The sequence below is a fragment of the Hibiscus syriacus genome, unplaced genomic scaffold (assembly GCF_006381635.1).
Source record: "Hibiscus syriacus cultivar Baekdansim isolate YM2019G1 unplaced genomic scaffold, ASM638163v2 tig00112503_pilon, whole genome shotgun sequence".
Taxonomy (NCBI): domain Eukaryota; kingdom Viridiplantae; phylum Streptophyta; class Magnoliopsida; order Malvales; family Malvaceae; genus Hibiscus; species Hibiscus syriacus.
Genome location: NW_024063349.1, coordinates 866,951 through 887,731, shown reverse-complemented (window position 1 = coordinate 887,731; position 20,781 = coordinate 866,951). Strand labels below are relative to the sequence as shown.

At 33.9% G+C, this 20,781-nt stretch overlaps 3 protein-coding genes and 1 pseudogene across 4 annotated transcripts; 2 read left to right on the top strand and 2 right to left on the bottom strand.

Annotated features, from left to right (window-relative positions):
• Window positions 1-1,577: 1,577 nt before the first annotated feature.
• Window positions 1,578-3,746, bottom strand: LOC120180899. Its single transcript, XM_039186181.1, has 3 exons — window positions 3,539-3,746; window positions 1,844-1,922; window positions 1,578-1,733 (listed from the first exon to the last, which is right to left on the bottom strand). The coding sequence occupies exons 1-3, from the start codon at window positions 3,688-3,690 to the stop codon at window positions 1,665-1,667; spliced, it is 300 nt and encodes a 99-aa protein (XP_039042112.1). The 5' UTR covers window positions 3,691-3,746; the 3' UTR covers window positions 1,578-1,664.
• Window positions 3,747-3,899: 153 nt separating this feature from the next.
• On the top strand, window positions 3,900-5,079 carry LOC120180893 (annotated as a pseudogene).
• Window positions 5,080-7,328: 2,249 nt separating this feature from the next.
• LOC120180898 (membrane magnesium transporter-like) lies at window positions 7,329-9,252 on the bottom strand. The gene is made up of 4 exons (XM_039186179.1): window positions 9,108-9,252; window positions 8,968-9,020; window positions 8,791-8,891; window positions 7,329-7,581 (listed from the first exon to the last, which is right to left on the bottom strand). The coding sequence occupies exons 1-4, from the start codon at window positions 9,178-9,180 to the stop codon at window positions 7,491-7,493; spliced, it is 318 nt and encodes a 105-aa protein (XP_039042110.1). The 5' UTR covers window positions 9,181-9,252; the 3' UTR covers window positions 7,329-7,490.
• Window positions 9,253-11,003: 1,751 nt separating this feature from the next.
• On the top strand, window positions 11,004-16,568 carry LOC120180986 (phosphoglycerate kinase, cytosolic-like). 2 transcript variants are annotated; one of them, XM_039186244.1, is made up of 13 exons: window positions 11,004-11,370; window positions 11,422-11,468; window positions 12,055-12,325; window positions 12,650-12,993; window positions 13,076-13,361; window positions 13,833-13,900; window positions 14,412-14,663; window positions 14,946-15,021; window positions 15,252-15,328; window positions 15,409-15,458; window positions 15,627-15,711; window positions 15,875-15,973; window positions 16,335-16,568. In XM_039186244.1, the coding sequence occupies exons 1-13, from the start codon at window positions 11,229-11,231 to the stop codon at window positions 16,560-16,562; spliced, it is 2,025 nt and encodes a 674-aa protein (XP_039042175.1). In that variant the 5' UTR covers window positions 11,004-11,228; the 3' UTR covers window positions 16,563-16,568. The 2 variants fall into 2 exon arrangements, with proteins under 2 accessions (XP_039042175.1, XP_039042176.1); XM_039186245.1 differs by lacking the exon at window positions 11,422-11,468.
• The last annotated feature ends 4,213 nt before the right edge of the window (window positions 16,569-20,781 follow it).

The following is a 20,781-nucleotide window of genomic DNA, read 5'->3' as shown; positions in this document are numbered from 1 at the left end:
CTTATATTCCCACTGGTAATCTTACATTCCTACTGGTAATCTTATATTCCGACTGGTAATCTTACATTCCTTGAAGCAAACACACCCTTACAACTATCAATTTTGATGAATAAAATCTGGCATTTTTTTTTAATAGCACACCCCTTTAACAACAATAAATCATTACCACACTCTCATATTATTGGATACTTGTATTAGTTGGTTCATATAATATATCAATCATTTATGATCCTTGCTTATGACAATTCAAATATCAATTTATTATATTAATTGAACACTATAATCTCACCCTATTTGTAGGGCTAGATTAAACCCTCTTTGTATCATTCTCTTTCTACGGAGCAGGCAGGAGGATAGATGATTTTAGAATATGGGTTTTTGCTTCAGTTTCATTTACAGCTTTTGAAGGATATATATCAACATGAAGATCAAGACTTCACTGTTTGGGGTGTTCATTGTTCAGTTTCAATCAAATTAACTGATGGAATAAAAATTCAATTCAATTAATCAATCAATCAATTAGATGTCAAATCGGTAGGTGGTTAATAAAATATTCAAATTTCAATTATTGAATTAATCGAAAATATTACACAGTGTAATTTTTTTTTAATTTTATACAGATTTAAAAATCATTAGATAAATAGAAATATATAGGTGAGACATTTATTGAGAAAAAAAACAAAAAATTAATTTCAATCGTCTATTTTCACTCATCCAACAATATTAAATCTGTATAAAACTAATATATATATATATATATATGGTAAGTAGGTTCTAAAGCTGTCATATATCTATGAATATAAATATATATAAAGTTTGGATCAATTTACACAATGTAAAATTATTTTCATTTTACAAGATTTAAGACCGTTAAATAAGTGAAAATAGATGACTGAGATTAATTGATTGTTTATTTTCAAGTGAATATCTTCTCTTAGTCATCTATTTTCACTCATCCAACTATTTTCATTCTTCTAACGATCCTAAATTTGTTCGATTAAGCTCAAACCCATTAAAAATTAACTCTATTAAACTTAAATTAATCTAACTAAAAACATTTTAAAAAAACGATCAATTCAATCATCGACCACATTAATGAAACTTTGTTCAATTTGATTAACTGTTAAAGAAGAAAAATCAGTTCGTTGAATTTGACTAATTCGGTTTGATTGGTGACTGAATTATCCATTTAAAACCCCCTATTCACTCTTTTCTGAGTTCAACAACAATCCCTTGAGATTGAAGTTAGCCATTTGAAGAGCATATCATGCCAATTTCAAAAGAACCCCTAATCTAGCTTATTCTGATATGTTCAATCCCCAAAATAGCTTCAAACCAGGGATCACAATGCTTGTATTATCACTCAATATGACTCACCAAGTTTTCTTCAACTTACTAAGCCTAGCATTCAACGACAATCTTTCCGGCGACTGGCAGATTTACGATACATTTCACTCTAACAACATCTTAAGGAATACGAGAAAGATTAACAGAAGATCGTTATTACTCGAAAGATTTAACGTCCACCAAAATACAAATGGGAGAATATAATAGCACGAGTCCGGAAGAAGGTGCAGAGCAATCAAGATAGACAAAGTTTTCATCAGGTGAAGTAATATTTGTGCAAACTACTTATCAAAGAGCATGCCTACACAAATGAAGAACTAAGGGAAGTAGACGGGCCAATTGTAGTAGTAGGAGTCTCTGAGATCCTTGTCCATGTACTCATTCCACTGAAAAGACGACAAAATATAAACAAAAGTTTGTCAATTTCGTAAAAGGCGTCTAGAATGACCGATAGATTTTAAGAAAGTTGGTCCATAAATGATAACAGATAATGAACCTTGAATTTGTATGGTTGATTCTTTGCCTTTGCTTTCTTCCAATGGTAGTGTTCGAATATCATTGCTCTGTCATGCCAACTGCAAATCGACATATCCAAAATTATTAAGTAAAAAGAAAACGCTGGACACAGAATATCGAGGATGAAGATGAAGGTATAAATGAATGCTAGGTCAGTATAAAGCAGAATCTGGCACCTATGAATAAAAAGAATAGCAGAACACACTGCGGAAGTGGCTTAGATAGATATTTTTAACCTTTCTGTTTTCAGAATATGCAATGCACTGTAATAAATACAATGACAGAGAGACCTACTTGTTTCTGTATATAGATTAACATCAAGTATTCATGCTGGCTAATATCGACAACAATATAAGCAAGTTACTTAACAAAAACTGAATCATTTGCATCCATATAACGATTTTTTTTTATGAAACGGATCTGGACTCCGGTAAAACTACATAATAAACAGATTAAATGTGTCTTGTACTGCCCTGAAGCAAACCAATGTTACTGAGAAAAGTATGCGATAATGCTAAGCAAAGGAGAGATGAATTTGGGCATTCCAGAATAATCTTTTCGAAAAAACCACCTATAAACAAAACTTGTCTAACTCAATTTGGTTAGAAAATGGCTATAAACTCAGAAAGAAAGAGTAATTTGCACAAAGGCAACTTGCTAAAAGGATGCTGGCAACAAAGAAATAGACGTCTTCAACAACCAGCAGCTGTTCATTTTGAAACCTGCTCAAAAACTGAGAAGTTGAGATACCAGAACTCAAAAGGGAAGAAATGCCACAATGCAACCCCACCGCAACAGGTGATCCAGAAATATTTTTTTAGAGTGGACACATATATTAACACAAAATTTATTTAAAAATCAAACTTTATGTAGGCACAATCAGTAAAATAGATAACTAATAGAAGGAAATTTGGATTTCAAGGTGCGCATAAACTAAACATGCATCAACCACCTATGTTGCACTGATACAGATACGGGGACAGAAAAAGGGACATGAAGCGGCAATTTCCAAAATTACATGGTACATATACGGCAAGAGTAGGATGAATATAAATAAATTTTAAAATTCGTAATTACTACAAAATCACATATTAAATCTGTATCCAGTTTTGTGCTTGCACTATATTCGATAAAACGGACATATCTTAAGTTTACAACATCTGATTGAGGCGTTCCAAAATGTGTTAGAAATATAATTGAAAGACGGTTCATACATAAAAAGAAATCTCAACCTATAAATACTCTAGCCGTACCCCTTCAACATGGAAGGTTCCCGGTAAGTACCTAAATTGTACCCGTGCAACATAGTCCGCCACTGACTGTAGCACGCCCGTCCCACTCAAACAAGATAAGATGAATGAAAACAGTGAATCATATATGTCTTGAACCGTCAATATATACACTCAAGATAACATGGAAATTAAAACAAAAAGGGGAAAAATAAATTCCAAACTGCTAAAAGGTAATGAATTTGAATTTTATTTCATTAACTTCAAAAGACAACTTAATTCAAATAAACCCTAAATGTAAAGCATGGTTCCATCAAACACAAAAGAAAAAAAATCACCACTCGCAGATGAAATTTCAAACAAACATAACAAAAAGAAAAATCAAAACTAGCAAAAGATACGAAGCATAAGAGTTTAAAGAGAGAAAAGTGTTGAACCAAAATTACTTGAATTGGTTTGAGAGCTGCCACATGTAAGGGTTGAACCAAGTGAGTACAGAGAAAGCAGCCGACCCTATCCATATATTCACGAACCGGTCCGCACTGGCATGGGGCACTCCCGGGTCACCTCTATACGCATTTCCAAAGTACTTCTCCATTTCCAAAGCTTCACTCTTTTCTTCACCTCTCTCGCAACAACCAGTCCACAAGCGAAGCTATTATCTTTTCTAGGGTGAAAAAATCAAACAGTTTTTTTAATACAGCAATACAGTTTTGGGCCATCCATCTAGGCCCAAAAAAGTGTAGAGCGTAAACCATACTCGCGCGAGTGGCATTTAGAATTTTTTATAAATTCATTTAGCATCGACCATCCGCTCTCACCTCTTTCGAATTTGGATTTTGCTTGATTCCCACCACTTTTAAGGGTTTTTCTTCTTTCTTTTCAATTTCTTAGAATTTCCCTTCATTTCGTTTACCCTTTTTTGGAAGCACTTAATAGCTTTTGGAAAGTTAAAGTATTTCCTAGGGTTTTAAAGAGTCTAATTTGGATGCTCTTAACTCAGTTTTTGGCAAATTTAGCTGGTAGGACAGAATGCAATCTATTTGATATAACTAGGCCTTTAGATGAGTTGGGAGCTTCACATGGATTTCCCAGTGCTTCCGAGATTGGGAATTGTCTTGTAGGCTTTGGCACAGTTAGGAAAATAATTGAGTTTGTGGATTCAAAAGAGGAAATCCCATTTGTTCAGCCAGTGCCGAAATTTCTGGTTGTTAGAGATAGGAAGTTGATTCCAAGTTTTGAGCATATGAATGAGAACCCCCCTAGCAAGCATATCCCATCTCGGTTGCCTGCTTTCCCTGATCCTCGCACTTATATTCATACACCTATGTGGAATGAGAGGGAATCGAAGCTATGTGCTGATAAGATTGAGCAAGCACGGCAGCAGAGAAAGTCCGAGAGGGCTTTGCTAAGGTTGCAACAGAGGCTGGTGTGTAATGTTTCTTCTGGAACTTCAGCTTCCTTGGTAACAAATGCCTGTTAAAGTTGGAAATAACCCCTTTCTTGCTACCCCACTGCAACCAGGGGAGAAAGATGTTTCACAGCTAGTTTTACCAGTTAAACCTTCTGATGAATTAAGCAAGTACAATCATTTTTCCATGCTACAGGCATTTGCTTCGGTCATTGAAGCAATGAAAGGTGGGCTATCTAATGAATCAGATGGTGAAAAGATGCTTCTTCCTGAAAAGAGAGTTTCCGTCCGTTTCAATTTCAGAACTGGCAAGAAAATTTTGGGTGAGCTACTAGAGTTGTGCTTGCAGAAGAAAGGTAAGAGGAGGGCAACAACATTTTTGCGTAACGAGGAGAGGGATGACAAGAACAGAAGAGCTGAGTTTTATTTTCAGACAAACCACGGAATATCAGGTGGAACTTAATCAGTCTTAAAATGTATATTTTAAGTTGTTCTTTATTCAAATCCCATAAATATATTTTCTAGTAATTAATTGTTTTAGTGGCCTGTGGCACGTTAGCATAGGATCATTGCTAACTATTGCACTTGCATGGATCTTGCTTAAACACGTTCAAAACCCCACTCTTAACAGATTTTAGAGGTATGGGGACAATTATTTAGACATCAATAGCTTTACTCTCTAGTAATTCTTTGTTGATGAGATCCTTCATTTTCGTCGTCTTATTTGTTTTGCTGAATACTGATTCAAAAGTTTTCCTTCAATGTCATGAGAAAATTCGTATCCATATATTGTTCATTATTGCAATTTGAAAGTATTTATGCTCTTAATAAGTTCTTTAATTTGGGAAAAAATTCTATGCACTTAATGTTGAGGAAATGATGTTTCCATCTGTGCACAACATTTTAGGCTGCTGGAAAGTAATTATTAAAAACTTTCTTTATAGAAGGAAAAAAGATAAGGGAGATGGAAGCCAAATCAGGTTTGAACATTGACTTGAATGTATCGAAGCTGTGACAGACAGATAAGAATGATTTATGTTGTATACACTACACATGCCTTTTCATCCACATTCTCATCTGCTTTTGTTAAAGTGGAAGGATTGGTTGTTTCTTTGGATTCATATTTCACAAGAGAACAATGTCAAATAATAACTCTAGAAAAGACTTGTAACATGCAGAATGATGTCTTTACATTACCTGTTGGAATGGTTGATTTCCATCCATGCATACGATAAAATTCTTTCGAGTTCACTTGCTTCACAGGGAATGGCTACCTTTTGATTGAAACTGTATTCCTTTTCTGCCTCATCTAGTAACTTGATAAACGGTGGATATCTAAGATATCTTAGAGCAACAAAGAATTTCTTGGGCTTTCCATTTTCGATCACAAAAACTGAAAAGTGCCCCTTCTTTAATGATCCTGAATTTTCATCTCGTCTAGTGCTTCTGTCATTCTTGGTTTGTGACATAAAATTGGAGAGGAAACTGCTCTATAGCTGCTTCATTGCACTTATAGCAATGAAGTTGAGACTATGCATTATGCTATTCTTTTTAATCTTAGCCATGTGAATTGAGCTTGTCTCCCCCTTCCTTAAAGATGTCTCTTATTTGGAATTTTGTAGTCTTTAATGTGAACATATGTTGGATATAAATAGGGGAAGAATCTGTCCTGGTAATTATTACTTATTGTGATCCATCTGGTCTTACTCTCACCTCTATATTAGATAAATATGAGGTTAAGAAGCTTCCAGAATGAAGCTGTGAGAGAGAATTTGTTGGCACATTTTGTGCTTCCAAAATTTACTTTGATGATTGTATTGATTAGCTTCTATTATTTGTATGATATCATTTTCTAATGGAAATGCCTGAGCCCCCATGGGACAGGAAGTAAACTAGACCACGTCATTTTAGTTATGATAGCGTGCAAAACTTGCAGATTTTCAGTTTCGTGCATCGTAGAATTATCATGTCAACAATATTTTCGAGTTTGGAATGTTCCTAAGCTATGGCATTTTTGCATGGAGTTGGCAGTCAACTAGATCCCTCTTTGGAGCCACAGGTTAATCCAAAACTTTATTATTGCATAAGATGATATGCTTTGTACTTGTGCAGCTTTGTGTTGATAAGGTCCACCAATTTGTGTTGCAGATATTGCCACCTCTGTTTAGTTTTCTTACGGCATCCAGACAACAGAAAGGGTGGCGGAAAAGGAGAAAAGGACCTGAGATGGGGGCTGTCTGATTGTTGATTGTTGAGACTTTTGTATTGAACCATAATATTGGATCATTAGAAGCCTGAACTAAATGTTGAACCTCAAATGTCCATGCATGTTTAATTTATCCACGACAGCGCATGCATCTGGCATAGAGATGACAACGGTTAGGGGGTACAATAACACCCTATAAGATTGGACCAGGTCGAGGTCAGAATCGGTTTTGAGGTGTTGTCATGGGCTCAATTCATGATTCAAAACCATGAGACAATAGGAAACAAAAGAATACACCAACGACAAGAATCCATTAATTATGGATCTAGGGCCTAATATAACTAAAAGCACTAAGCTGAATTCAACATCAAACAAACAATAATTAACCAAAGATGAAATTAGATTCTATCCACTTGGATTGGATATAATTGGGAATTTCATGATTTTACTCCATGCCAAACACTAAACAGGTTAGAACAACAGTCACGAGGAAAATGTAAAGAAGAATATATTGAATTGCTGGCCTGGTGCTACAAGCCCCGATGATGATTCGAACTGAAAACTAAGTTCAATGACATGTCAGGCAAAATAATTTTTTTTTTGGGGGGGGGGGGGGAAGAGAGCCAAAATCCAAATTTTAGCTGGTGGTGAATGGTTAAAAACACCCACTTCGGAAAACAACCAACAATGACCTGATACATAGGTTCTCTACTCTAAAGTTCAATACACTTGCAAAAAATGGTTATCTCCTTAATAGAAGCACCCTGAAGCTTCTTCAATCTTAATGCAGCTTCATGTCAACATCAAAAGGTAGCGCTTTGGCTCTGTGGTTGAAGATCATGAAGTCCAAGTTTGATGGTAAAGAAACAATCCTGCATTCCAGATTATACTTCTTCATTTCAGAAAGCCATATAATAACTGTACAACAATAAGACAATAGTACCTTCAGCATTTTTAACTTTCCCACAAACTGAATTTGAGTTTCATACGAAACATGTGAAGTTTCAAGTACAATGTTTCTAGAAAGCAAAATAATGAAGAGCCACCAAAATTGAGAAGAATAATGTAGGTATGCATGTAGCTGAGAGGTTCACAAGAGCAAGTACACTACCTAGTTATTAAAATGCAAAGACACGTGTTGTGTTTTCATTACCATAGAAGTTTGCAGTATCGAAATAGAATGATTAGTCAAAACCAATTTGTATATTTCCTAGGAAGGGAGAGTTGAGTGAAATCTTCAAGAGAGAATACTCAAAGATTAAACACACTAAGGCCTTATATAGCATATCAGTCCATGTGAAATTGGTGAAGATTCACACTGGGAGTGTTGAGTGAAATCCTCAAGAGAGAATACTCAAAGATTAAAACACACTAAGGCCTTTCTTTCCATGAGAAATTTGTGAAGATTCAACCCGGTGATTACCGACTGACATTCAATCAAAATCACCAGGTACAAATGTTAGATTACAAGCTGAAAACTGATAAAAGTAGTTTATGAAATACTATTACACCCATCACACGGGGACACCTAGCTTGTTTCAATTAAACAAGAAGGCCAAGACAGTCAGAACATGATCGTGGACATCAATTTCAGTTTAATTTGCCACTCCCTCTCTCCCTCACTCAATATAGCTGATTAACACTGAACTAATAAGAAGTTTTCCCTTCTTTTTAGTTCATAACAGCTTTATTTGCATACAACCCGGACTAAAATGTCAATATTAGATAAAGGTATATGTTCAACACATGTATACTCGATATTCCAAGTTCTTTCACATATTAAGAGGATCGCAACCCAACACCCAAGCATGAAGGAATGTGTGGAACACAAATGTCAGTCATAGATACTTTAGGGAGGGAAATGAAACCTAAAAAATTAATAATTCAAATAACAGTTATTAGCACCCAAAACTTCTATTCTAGGTATGCATCCTTTTTTCAATGTTATATGAATGAAAACAAGAACTACCGATAGCCTAATTCTACTCCCAATACAAAATTAAGCCTTTGAATTCCACATTACCCAAAATTTTATATTTATAATCAATGAGAACCAAAACAAATAAATAGTTTCCACAAACCTATTCTCCTCAGAATCAGGATGTATGGAGAGAAAATCCCCGGGCACGGTTAGGGCAGCCGAAACACAGAAAACAAACCCTAGAAGCAACTCTAAAACAACCTGCACTTTTCAGATCAACTTATTATTTTAGATTTTGAGAGCAAAATTATTAACAAAATCAAATCCAATCACTTACATTCATGGAAGGAACAGAAAACTCCTCATCCATAATCTTCAACAGCCCCCTATCTGGAAAAATCCAAACAAAAAAAGAAAATTTAAAAGTTTACCGATCAAATCAAATCAGACATGAATACAAAGTAAAGGGAATTTTACACTGAATCGTGGAATAAGCCGCGTGGAAGAGGAACAGGACTCCAAAGACCCCGATTATTAATCCTAATCCCATCGTTGACGATGTCGATTCACGACCTAAAAGCCAACAGAAAGCACAATTTTTTTGGTACTTTTTTTTATTATCAGTACACAGCCTACACCGCGAAAATGGAATCCCCCGCAAAAATAAATCTTGATTCTGTAAGAAACGGCGTCGTACTAACCCTAAAAAGTATTTAATTTATTTAGGGTAAACTACAAGAGTGGTTAATTTTGTTTCAGATTTGTTCCCTTTTGGTCATCAACTGTTTAAAAAATACATTCTGGTCACTTACGTTATAAAGAATCAAGTTAATCAAGTCCATTATAATTGAAAGTAAGACAAATACGCATGTATACTTAAGATGACAATTTTGTTTACGGGCTTATTTGTATAAAAAATGTGTATGCATTGCTTATTTTCAAAAGCCAAAAACAAATGCTAACATGCTATGTATGAGAAACAACATATAATACTTGATTATGAGCTTACTAACAAGCCTATAGAAAATCCTATACAATCTTATTATGTTTAGAGTGAGCATTCGATCGAGTTGAGTTGAATGAAATTCGAGTTAGTCAAGTTTATAAGTATCATTTTATCATTCAAATTTTATTTGAAAATTTTCGAGTCATGTCAAGTATATAAAATTTGAGTTGAGTCGAATCAATTATATTTGTTTGAATTTATATTCAAATTCAAATATAATTATTTATAATGTAATAGTGCTAATTGATTCTAATTTAAACAACTCTCTAACCATATATAATATATATTTCTTTATTTTTCCCCCACATGTGTATGTAAGATTTGTAATGTTATTTAATAAATCAAAAATCATCTAAAATTATATAATATATTTATAATGTTATTTTTTAAGAGAAGGTTTCGAGGATAAAATATTGATGTTGGTATAAAGGAGTTAAGGATCTGGTGGGGATTTTTTTTCAAAGAGTTGCAATAGGAGGATCAAATTGAATAAAATGTAATGTTAAGGGATCAAATAACAAAAAGTTGAAATTAGTTTTTTAAAACATGAATTGAAGTTACACAGGTTTTCTACAATGGTAGAGGAGCATATGATTCAAATGTATTCAAAAATGGACTTAAATCGAATGAGGAGTTAAAAATAAAGAAAATCTTTAAAGTTGAAGGACTAAATTGAAAAAATAGAAAATATATTGTCAAAAAGATGAATTGAAGATACGTAAATATTTTACGATGTTTGAGAAGCATGTGGTTCAAATTGAGCCAAAACAGATTTAAAACGAATGAAGAATTGGAGAAACAAAGAAATGGGAGACTAAATAATCAAATTACTTAGCTAAAGACCAAAACGATGTTGTTTTAATTTTTAGTTTTTTAATTTTTCGATTATTCAAACTTTAAAATATAAATTTGAATCGAACTTAAAATTCGAAAAAAATTAGATTGACTTGAATAACTTAAATTTTGAAAAAAATAAAAGATATTTTTTAATCAAATCAATTTTCACTTGCTATAATTATATTCCTCCGTCCTTTTCTTTTCTTTTTTTTTTGTCTTTTTTTATAATTTTAGAGTGAATACAAAGTGGTATTTGTTTAAAAACTTTTAATTCTTTGACAACAAACGTTCATACCTATGACATATATGGTATTTGAACGTGAGAGACCTCAAGAGATAATGACAAATCCCTTAATCATTGAGATCGTTTGATTCTCCATTGCTGGTTAATATCAAGCTTGCAGTACAATTTTTCTAACGATTTTGCTCTTTGTTGTATTAAAGGTCTAATTTATGTCAACTTAGAGTTAAGGGATTAAATTTTAAATTTAAGCATAGTAATTGGACAAAACTCGAATTAGACCTTTCATTAAATGCATTTTTCGTCCCCTACTTCAGTCTTATCTATGTTTGCCGAGAAAATGCAGTAAAACAAACGAGCAAGTTTCGCTCCTGAAATTTGCACTCAGAGCTCTTGGCTTTCATTGAATTCAATTGCAGGTTTATTGGAAATTTGTTGCAGCTTCGGGCTGAACTTTTAGCATTTTTCCTTTTGTAATGTTTAATTCATCTTCCTGTTCTTTTGGCAGGACAAAATGAGTCAAGTTTTGAAGTCATTTCCGGGAACTCTTTTATTTAACAAATTAAGCTCCCACAATTTTTCCAGGAAAGAAAAGAAGTTGGCTCGACATGGGTCACGCTTTTTCCCCAGAAATAACGTTCAATCATCTTTCCGAGGTATGGATTTTGATACTAATGGCTCAAGCTTGCTTCTTTTCTTTTCTGGTAGTGGTTTGGAGGTTGTAAATCATGTTAAAAGCTCTCATAAGGAAAAGGTACCTTAATCTATGGATTTCGTTTTGAGTTGATGTTTCTCTAGGAATTACATAATTATATATGAACATCGGTAGTTATGAAAAGGAACGGACTTATGCTACGGGGCGAACATATAATATATGAACAGATCATCAATAGAAAATACAAAGAAAATAACTAAAATATACGGGAACAGGGGACCACCCCGGCTGCTCCCCTCGGTCCATCACGGGTTATGAACAAACAATGTTAGCATATTTTTGAAGTTTAAGTCTATGTAAGCTGATTGCTTTGACCCTGTGTGAAATTTGAAGAAGCCTGAATATGTTTCTAATTGATCATCTGAATAAATTCTTCATATGCATGTCCCATTGAATGTTAACAACTTAATATGTACAAGTGCTTGGAAGAAAAGTTATGAAAGAAACAATTTTACAATGTAGGTTCATTAAATTGATTCTATTGTTGTATGGATGGCTATTATAGCTGCATTTGTATGGCCTCTTGGCTAAATTAGCTTAATATGGTTTAAGTTGGTGAAAATCATATTCTTTTAAGTTGGCTGTGAGTTTAATGTTTCTCTTCAAATTGGATGTTTTTCTGCAGACTTGTGTCTACGATGAAGGAAAAGTAGAGGCCTTGCCATACATACAAACTCTTAGAGAGTTTCCTCGGGAGGAGCTTGTTGCAAAAGTTGTTATGGTGAGATTTGATTCTACCATTTTGCTTGGAGAAAATCTGGATTTGAGTTCCCAGTCTGCTTCAAAAGCAATTTACACCATTAAGTATTTACACGAATGCGGGGCTAAAGTGATTCTCGTGAGTGGATGGAGTAGGAAAATCAATTTCAAACTTCATGCTGCACAAACTGTTGCAGGTATTTTAAGCCACTCCATATTTTAGTTTTAGCTCTTTATGGTTTTTGTTTGCAACAAGAAGCTTTAACTGGTGAGTGCTAGCAGTAAGAACCTACACTTATGTTGTTAACATGGGGAATACTGGCATAGTTGAGTGGTCATATCTCAAAATGAAAGTACAACATTTCATTATCCTTGTTCGAAATTCATGCATACCTATAAATAAAGGATTTTGGATCATGTAGATATTAAATAATTAGGTATGATTTAATATTCATCCAGTCTTAAAACCATTAGTTTGAGGATTATTCTGTAGTTAATGTATTATTGTCTCTGCATTTCAGATATATTATCATCTGTTCTCCAGCACAAAGTTACTGATTTAAGATGTATTTCTTGCAACATGCCACTGAAGAGGGAAGACCTGCAGAAAGCAGACATCCTTCTCCTGGACAATCTTTCTGAATATAAAGAGGAAGTTGCTAACTGTTCAAAGTTTGCTGAACTTTTATCATCAGAAGTTGATATTCTTGTTAATGACTCATTTGGTCAGTCTCATAAAATTCTTGCATCAACAGTTGGTATTGCCCGTTTCTGCTATGCCTCAGTGGCTGGTTTTTCCTTTGAAGAAAACCTTCATCAGCTACAGAAGATTGCAAAAACTAAGAAAAAACCATATATTGCAATTGTATGGATTTCTTTCTAGTAATTATAGGGCAAATATTTCTATTGATTTCTGTTCTTCACAAGTCAGTAACTTGTTGATGCAGATTGGAGGGGGCAATCTCAAAAACAAGGCTGCTGCTTTACAATTTTTAGAATCTATATGTGATGCATTGGTCTTTGTTGGACAAATGTCCTTTCAGATAATGCATGCTGTAGGACATATTATTCCAACTAATCTGGTGGAACGTGATGCAAATAAAGCAGCTTTAGACATTGTTCAGTTTTCACATGATAAAAATGTTCTCATGTCATGTCCAAAAGATTTTTGGTGTATGAATCAGCGTTTTACTAAGCAGTTGGAGGTTTTTCCTGCTCATGGAGTTCCTGATGGTAGGATTGCATCCATTGTGATATACATTGTGCTTTTTGTTGTTGTTCACTCTCATTCTCACTCTCTCGAAGCAAGGTTAGCAGGAGATGGGTAAAGACCCCAGGCCCAGTCAAACCATAGTTTTTGTCAATAGCCTTCAATATTGTATTCCATTCCAGTTATTGCTTTGTGCATCTAAAAGCATACTTACCCTGAATTTTGAAATTATGCACCAATCTAGTAGCTGTACTTTTGCAATGCAGTGACCATAATTTTGAATTATCTCTCCATCTCATTCATGTTTATGCTGGAAATGGAAATGCTGCTACTCTGCATCTACTATTCATAAACCTTTTGCCAGTGTGTTTGATTATAGCAAAGTAGATATATGGTTTTGAGTTTTTCTGTTTGAGTTTCTAATTTTATAATAAAATTAATTTATTGATAATGATTCTTCTCTTTTAAAGTACTCTTACAGATTTTCTGTTTAGGTTGGTTGCCTGTTGATCTTGGACCCAGGTCATTGGAAGAAATATACTCTCTGGTAACAAAATCCAAGGTACTTGCAGTACTACCGATAAGTACCTATTACTTTTGGTTGAACATAGGTCCTTCATATGAAATTGTAATGTATGATCCATAGTATGGTGATAAAATCATATTGGCAAGATAATCATTGATTTTAGTATTCCATGCTCGAGACATTCATTACTTTGAAATTTTGGGACATATTGGTGAAATTTGTCTACCTAGTTGTATGTTGAATTTTATATTTGACTACCTTAGTTAGATGTTAATTTATGTGGTGATTGTTTCTATGGGTATTAAACATTAAAATTATTATTTTTAATTGATTTAACATTAATGTAGTAAAACGAGCATATATGAAGAAATTTTCAAAACCTTTTTTTTTTTGTGTGTGTGGTGGGGGGAAGGGGGGGGTATTTTATGTGGCTGTGTCATTTGTGTCTTAGGACTTTCTTTGTAGTAACCATTTTGATCAGCTATAGGCTAATTACGGTGATTATCATGCTCCAACTTACCTGATGTCTCTGCTCAATATATTACAGAGAATTATATGGTTTGGTCCAGGGAAATTCAGTTCCTCCAGCCCATACACAGGTGGAGCTTCTAAATTGGCTCAGATGCTTTACAAACAGAGTCAATGTGAATGTGAAATAACAATTGTTGGGAATACAGCATGTGAAGTAATAAAAAATGAAGCAAGCTCCTTATCTTCTTTTACCATGCTAGAAAATGCTTCAGTAGTTTGGGAATTTCTCAAAGAACAAAAGCTGCCTGGAGTGATGGCCTTAGATAGAGTATGCCAACTTCATCTGTGTTCAATTTTACTTCTCACAATTAGTTTTTTGCATCATATGCTTGTAGTTTTCACGTTTCATTCCAAAGGCCTTAGAGAAATGTGCTTGACATTGAATAATGAGATACTAAAAGTAGCATCAATGCAATTTTCCTATTCTCCGGGGCTGATGCGTTATTTAATGATGCATAAGATTCTTAGGATTGGACCTAATGGTTATAATTTAAAGAACCAAGAGTTACAAATTTTAGGAGTATGCTTAAAGTGGATACTCTCTGTGCAGGCATACCCATTTTCAATTGATTGGAGTGCTGCCTACCATGATCCATCCCAACCTTTGGTTGTTGATATTGGAAGCGGTACTTCTCATAGTTTCCTTAAACGAATTATTCGTATTATAGTTCCAAAAGAAATAACAAAATCAGATACTGCTTTTTTGAGGGACTGGAAAGTATTTTAGTGATCTATATTTTATTTACTATTTTACACAATTTGTAGTTTAATGACTTGGCTTAGTTGAATGATTGTGTTCCTTGAGCCTTGTTTTGCTCTTTATAATCAATTCTTGCATCTGGATTGTCTATGGCAGGCAATGGACTCTTTATCATGGGAATGGCCGAAAGAAGGAAGGATTTGAATTTTCTTGGTTTGGAGATTAATAGAAAGGTTTGATTTATTATTTCTGGGTTTGGAGGTTATTATTTCACCAATCTGTTGGTCTATCTTAATATTGTGTTACTTTTCAGCTTGTGAGGCGGTGTCTGGATTCAGTTCACCAGTCTGGTATAATGAACGCGTAAGAGCTTTTGCATGTAGTACGAAGAAAGATGTACTATGATAAAGACTAATAGAATTATTATATCAGTTTTAATCTGACTTCAGGACTATGATCAAGATTAATCTAATATAAAATTTTGACATGACTTCAGTATCGTCACCATGTTGCTTTGGTCATCCGTGCTAGGTACTTTATCGGTACAAATGCAACATCAACGTTCTGTTCCATTGTTTCCAGTTACCCAGGAGAATTGGTTCTTGTTTCAATACAGGTAGACAACGATGTTTGCTGAGTTCTTGTTATGATATTCTCTTATTTTTATTGCCATATTTCTTTTTGTCATAGTTTTATGGCAATATGAAATAGGCCTTGTTCCCTTCCTTCATGCTAATTTATAATATCAAACTTTAAGCATGATAACTTTTTCCATATAGTGCCCAAACCCGGATTTTAACAAACCGGAAAATAGGTGGAGCATGCTGCAAAGGTCTTTAGTTGAAGCGGTGGCCGATCTTCTTGCGCATAAGGGAAAGGTAACATTTTTTGCGGTATATGAACTCTTCATCTTCCATCGTATGCCTCCCCAAGTTATAATATGCTCCACATTTTTTATGAAATTATCACCTGCAACAGGGTTAGTTCATTAAATTACTGAGCAACTCTGATTTGCAGTTTTGGCCTATCTTGTTTCAGCAAATTGGATGTGCTTTCCCTTGCGATCTCTTATGCCCTTGTTGATTATAACATAACCGATAGTTGTTATACCTTATATCAGAGTGAATGAAACTTCTGAAATTGCAGTGATTTCGTACTCGATAATCAAATGACAATAAATGCAATTTAGACAAGGCCATGCTCAATTATAACTAAACCAATCGGCTTTGTGATTCTCAGGTCTTTCTGCAATCTGATGTGAAAGCAGTTGCCATGAGAATGAAAGAACAGTTTTTGCAATACGGAAAGGGAAAACTTCGTCTTTCGCATGATTGTCACAGTGTAAAAATCGATGGAAATACATGGCTCGAGGATAACCCATTTGGGATTCGTTCGGACTGGGAGCAACATGTTATGGATCGAGGTGCTCCTATGTACAGATTAATGCTTTCCAAATCAACTGGCTAAGTTCTTGGCATTTGCTGGGACTATCTGCATGTTGCTTGAAGATGGTTCGGGGAGGAACTCGGGGCCGATATGGCGCTGGTTCTACCCCTTCATGGAAGTAAGTTTTCCTATGCTTCCTTATATTGCTAATCCAACGTGCTTCATTTTTGTGTTCCCAAGTTCATCAGGAAATCAGATGAGATGCAGATACATGGTAGCACACTTGCACAGTGTAAATGATACTATCAGTATTATTCACAATTATTTAAATTTGAAAGTAGGAATAACTATATTTAATTTGGATTAGGATTCACGCATTATTCACAATTATTTAAATTTGAAAGTAGGAATAACTATATTTAATTTGGATTAGGATTCACTTATACAGTGTATAACTTTTTTAATTTTATACAAATTTAGGATCGTTGGATGAGTAAAAATAGACGATTGAGATTAACTCTTTGTTTAAAGTAGGAATAACTATATTTAATTTGGATTAGGATTCACGCATTATTCACAATTATTTAATTTGAAGTAGGAATAACTATATTTAATTTGGATTAGGATTCACTTATACAGTGTATAACTTTTTTAATTTTATACAAATTTAGGATCGTTGGATGAGTAAAAATAGACGATTGAGATTAACTCTTTGTTTTTTAAGCTAATATCTTCTTATTTACTATTGTTAATTTTAAGCGTCTATTTTCATTCACCAAACTCTTTTAAATGTGTAAAACTAAAAAAAAATATTTTGTGTAAATAGATCCTATCTCATTTAAATATATATATTTTTTGAACAATGACAACTGAATTTTGTTAATAAAAATGATGGTAGGAATCAAAATTATGTATCCAAGCATATAGAGAAAAATGAGGACAATAGAAAAATTCATACATAAAATAAAAATATTAAACTCAAAGATACAAAGAAAAACGAAACATTATATTGAGAATGACGTCTAACATAAAAAAAAAATTCAATAATCTTTATAAAAATTCATTGTCTCTGTCACACGAGACATTTTATGAAGTTATACAAGAGTGGTGAGCGACGCAAACTAAATTATCTGACAAGTTGATTCACTATGTAATTCTGATTATATCGTCATATAACTTTTTATAAAAGAGAGTATCGAACTATATGTGACTATCAACAAACTGATTAAAAAACAAATGTTGGGATCTTTGTGCAAGCACTGACACGATCGTAAATGTATGCGAAAACACACCAAAAGCCATAAAGAATGTGTCACAAGAGCAAGAAAAGGACGTGTCACAAAGTAGAAAAAAGAATGTCATAATAAAATATATTCTTATTTAAAATTAAAAAAGATTTAAGAAAAAAGAAAAACAAATGATATAGCATGAAAAAAATAAGAGAAATAATAATCATTGAATATAAAGATTAATGTTGACAACGGTTAAATAAAATCAAAAAGAAAGAGAAAAACAACACAAATTATTAAGAAAAAAAATTAGATTATGAAAAAGAAGAGAAACCCTGTGTATCTTGTGTATCATTTCATTTAAATATATGTAAGTTTATAATCTTTCAGATATTATAACAATAACGGTGATATTTAAATTAATATCTAAGCTAATATGGGTAATATTCAAACATTCATCATTAATAATTTGATATTTTGGTTCCCAAAAATTCCCCCCAAAAAAACTATACAGTAAAAATTATATATTAGACATTTTGAAGCCCAGTTTGCAATTGCCTGCACAATACATATAATCGGAACCCCACGATATACCAAATGAAATATATATATTTCTATACTTAGTGCTATATATTTCTCTTTTGAATTTCTTTAGGATATTGTGTCAATTTGAGAATTACATATTACTTAGAGATATTATTGGAGAGAGCATTATAATTTTATGTCATGGGTATGAATTTAAAAATTTATATTAGAAATTTAAAAGGATAAAATTTTAGAAATTATAAAATTAAATTATTAATAAAAACTATTTAAACTACGTAAAAGTTTAAAATTTTTAGAAGATACGACCGCGTCCTAACATCCTCTATCCATCCAATCATATTACATTAACGAATTAAGTGATTTCAGTGGTTAATTGTTTTTATTTTTAGAGATTTTAAGTTCTAACATATGTCTATAAAAATATTTAAGTATTAATTATCAGATTGTTGAAAGGATAACGTGGAGAGTTTAATTTAATTTTGTTTAAATGATTGATAGTGAAAAGATTTTGAAATCTGGGAAAGTCAATTTAAATTGTTCCTTTTATTATTTTTCTCACCAACCAATGATGATTTCAGGTGAAGAAGGAAACACTCTGCAACTTATATATAAGATTATCTTTTTTGCTAAATGAAAGGAAAACTATCAGATCAGCAAAGTTAACAGCTACCTAATCACCTCTTGAAATTTGTCAATTTATAGAAAGAATGAAGAAATTACATGGTGAAACAGTGTAAATATCAGAAGGAAACTGCTAATTACATGATACTGCAAAACTTAACTCACCTATGTGATGTCCACAGAATTTGGAGGAAACCCAGATTTTCCAAGAAAACTCAAGCAGATGCGTACTTTTATTATGTAACACCATAGAGATTTCCCTTGCCCTTGAAAATTGATAATGAGCTACAATTATACAAGTATACCATTTTTAATTACACTAGTACTCCTATACAAGTGGAGACCACAAAATCGAATCCAAGCCGGCCTTTTTTCACGGCCCGCCTCGGTCACGCCAGCAGACGAGCATTGCTATATATGCAATGTCGGAGGATTTAGAATTTGGCTCGCTGCTCGACCAAATGATTGCATTTTTCACCGAAAGACCTGCACGGCTCATAGCCGAGGCCATTGTTACTAAGAAACCTCCTCTCGTTTTCTTGGCCTGCCATATGAATGTACGTGAGCTCTTTCTCTTTTACTACATTTCTATGGTGGTGGTGTTATTGGTACTGATATTCATAAGAAGCAGTAAATATGAAAGGATGTAAGGTTGAATGAGCAATAGATGTTGTGATTTATATAGAAAAAAGTGGCAGAAGAAAGTGGATTTTTTTTTTTGGCTACAAAAGCCATGAATTGACGATAACAAAACATGCTTGTATAACAGTGGGGAACATGTCCTCTTCTTTGTAAACTGTCATTGATTTTTCAGTGGCTGAAATATCTGAATTCCCCCATTTATTTCACTTGTCAGCTTGATCAAAAGAGAAGAAAACTATAAATTGAAAGGCCAAATAAAGGCTTCCATGGTGCAACCCTTTCTCTTTCTCCTCCTCATTGCACTCGGCTCCATAATAGTGCTCTTCACTGCATTTCTCGCCATGCTTTGAAGCAGGGAATGACATGCTCGCCCACCGTGGAAAATATACTAGTGTCAAGGGCAAAGAGTAAGCCACGATCATGATCCCCATGTAGAAAGTCCCAGTCACGGTCGAGTAGTTCAAGCTCATAAAGAACAACAGTGGAGTTAAACTGGACCCGAAATTTTCTCCGGCGCCGAGATGAATCAAAGATAACGTTTCTTCGAGTGCAGATTTCACAGATATAATCCAACTCAACATATGTTAAGTTCATTATTGATATAGGATAAGAAAGACAAGCCTGCGTGGATTTAGAAGCCATATAATTCGTTTGGCGGCCATTAACATGATTTTCTTCCCAGATGCAGCACCAACCGTAGAGAGATGCAACGAACAAGCATCTCAGTGAAGAGCCTAGAGCAGAAAATAAATACTCACAAGCAAAGCCATGATCAACAAGCATAAAACATCAAGTGATGATATATACATCATCCTGAAGATGGGTTGAGATTATGTAAGCATCAAGCTGCATATTGTGAAGTCTAAATTAAATACCACAAAGAAAAGGAAAGCAAGGTAAAGTACCATACGACTATCAGCCACATGGCCCAAACTGATCATCTCATTGCAAAGTCTAAAAGCTTCATCTGATCTCCCTTCCTTAGACAACCCTGAAATTATCGCCGTATAGGTTGCTACATATGGAACTAGACCCTTTCAACTCATTTTATTAAACATATTCATGGCCTCATCTACCTTCCCGAAACTACATTCATCGTGCACAAGTGATGTGTATGTGTATATATCTGGAATTATCCCTTTGGCTTCCATCTCATCCCTTAGCATGTATGCGTCTTTCAGTTCCCCTTTCTTGCTATGTCATCGATGAGAACATTATATGTAACAATATTAGGACTCTCCCCCTTTCTCTGCATCTGTCGA

Excerpts from the sequence above, each read along its gene's own strand:
- LOC120180986 (XM_039186244.1), top strand. The coding sequence starts at position 11,229 with ATGAGTCAAGTTTTGAAGTCATTTCCGGGAACTCTTTTATTTAACAAA. Across the intron at positions 13,362-13,832 it reads TGCTCATGGAGTTCCTGATG|GTTGGTTGCCTGTTGATCTT; the intron begins GTAGGATTGCAT and ends TTTTCTGTTTAG. Across the intron at positions 13,901-14,411 it reads CTCTGGTAACAAAATCCAAG|AGAATTATATGGTTTGGTCC; the intron begins GTACTTGCAGTA and ends AATATATTACAG.
- LOC120180899 (XM_039186181.1), bottom strand. The coding sequence starts at position 3,690 with ATGGAGAAGTACTTTGGAAATGCGTATAGAGGTGACCCGGGAGTGCCC. Across the intron at positions 1,923-3,538 it reads CAGCTCTCAAACCAATTCAA|TTGGCATGACAGAGCAATGA; the intron begins GTAATTTTGGTT and ends GTCGATTTGCAG. Across the intron at positions 1,734-1,843 it reads ATCAACCATACAAATTCAAG|TGGAATGAGTACATGGACAA; the intron begins GTTCATTATCTG and ends TCGTCTTTTCAG.
- LOC120180898 (XM_039186179.1), bottom strand. The coding sequence starts at position 9,180 with ATGGGATTAGGATTAATAATCGGGGTCTTTGGAGTCCTGTTCCTCTTC. Across the intron at positions 9,021-9,107 it reads GGCTTATTCCACGATTCAGT|ATAGGGGGCTGTTGAAGATT; the intron begins GTAAAATTCCCT and ends GGATTTTTCCAG. Across the intron at positions 7,582-8,790 it reads CCTGATTCTGAGGAGAATAG|GATTGTTTCTTTACCATCAA; the intron begins GTTTGTGGAAAC and ends TCTGGAATGCAG.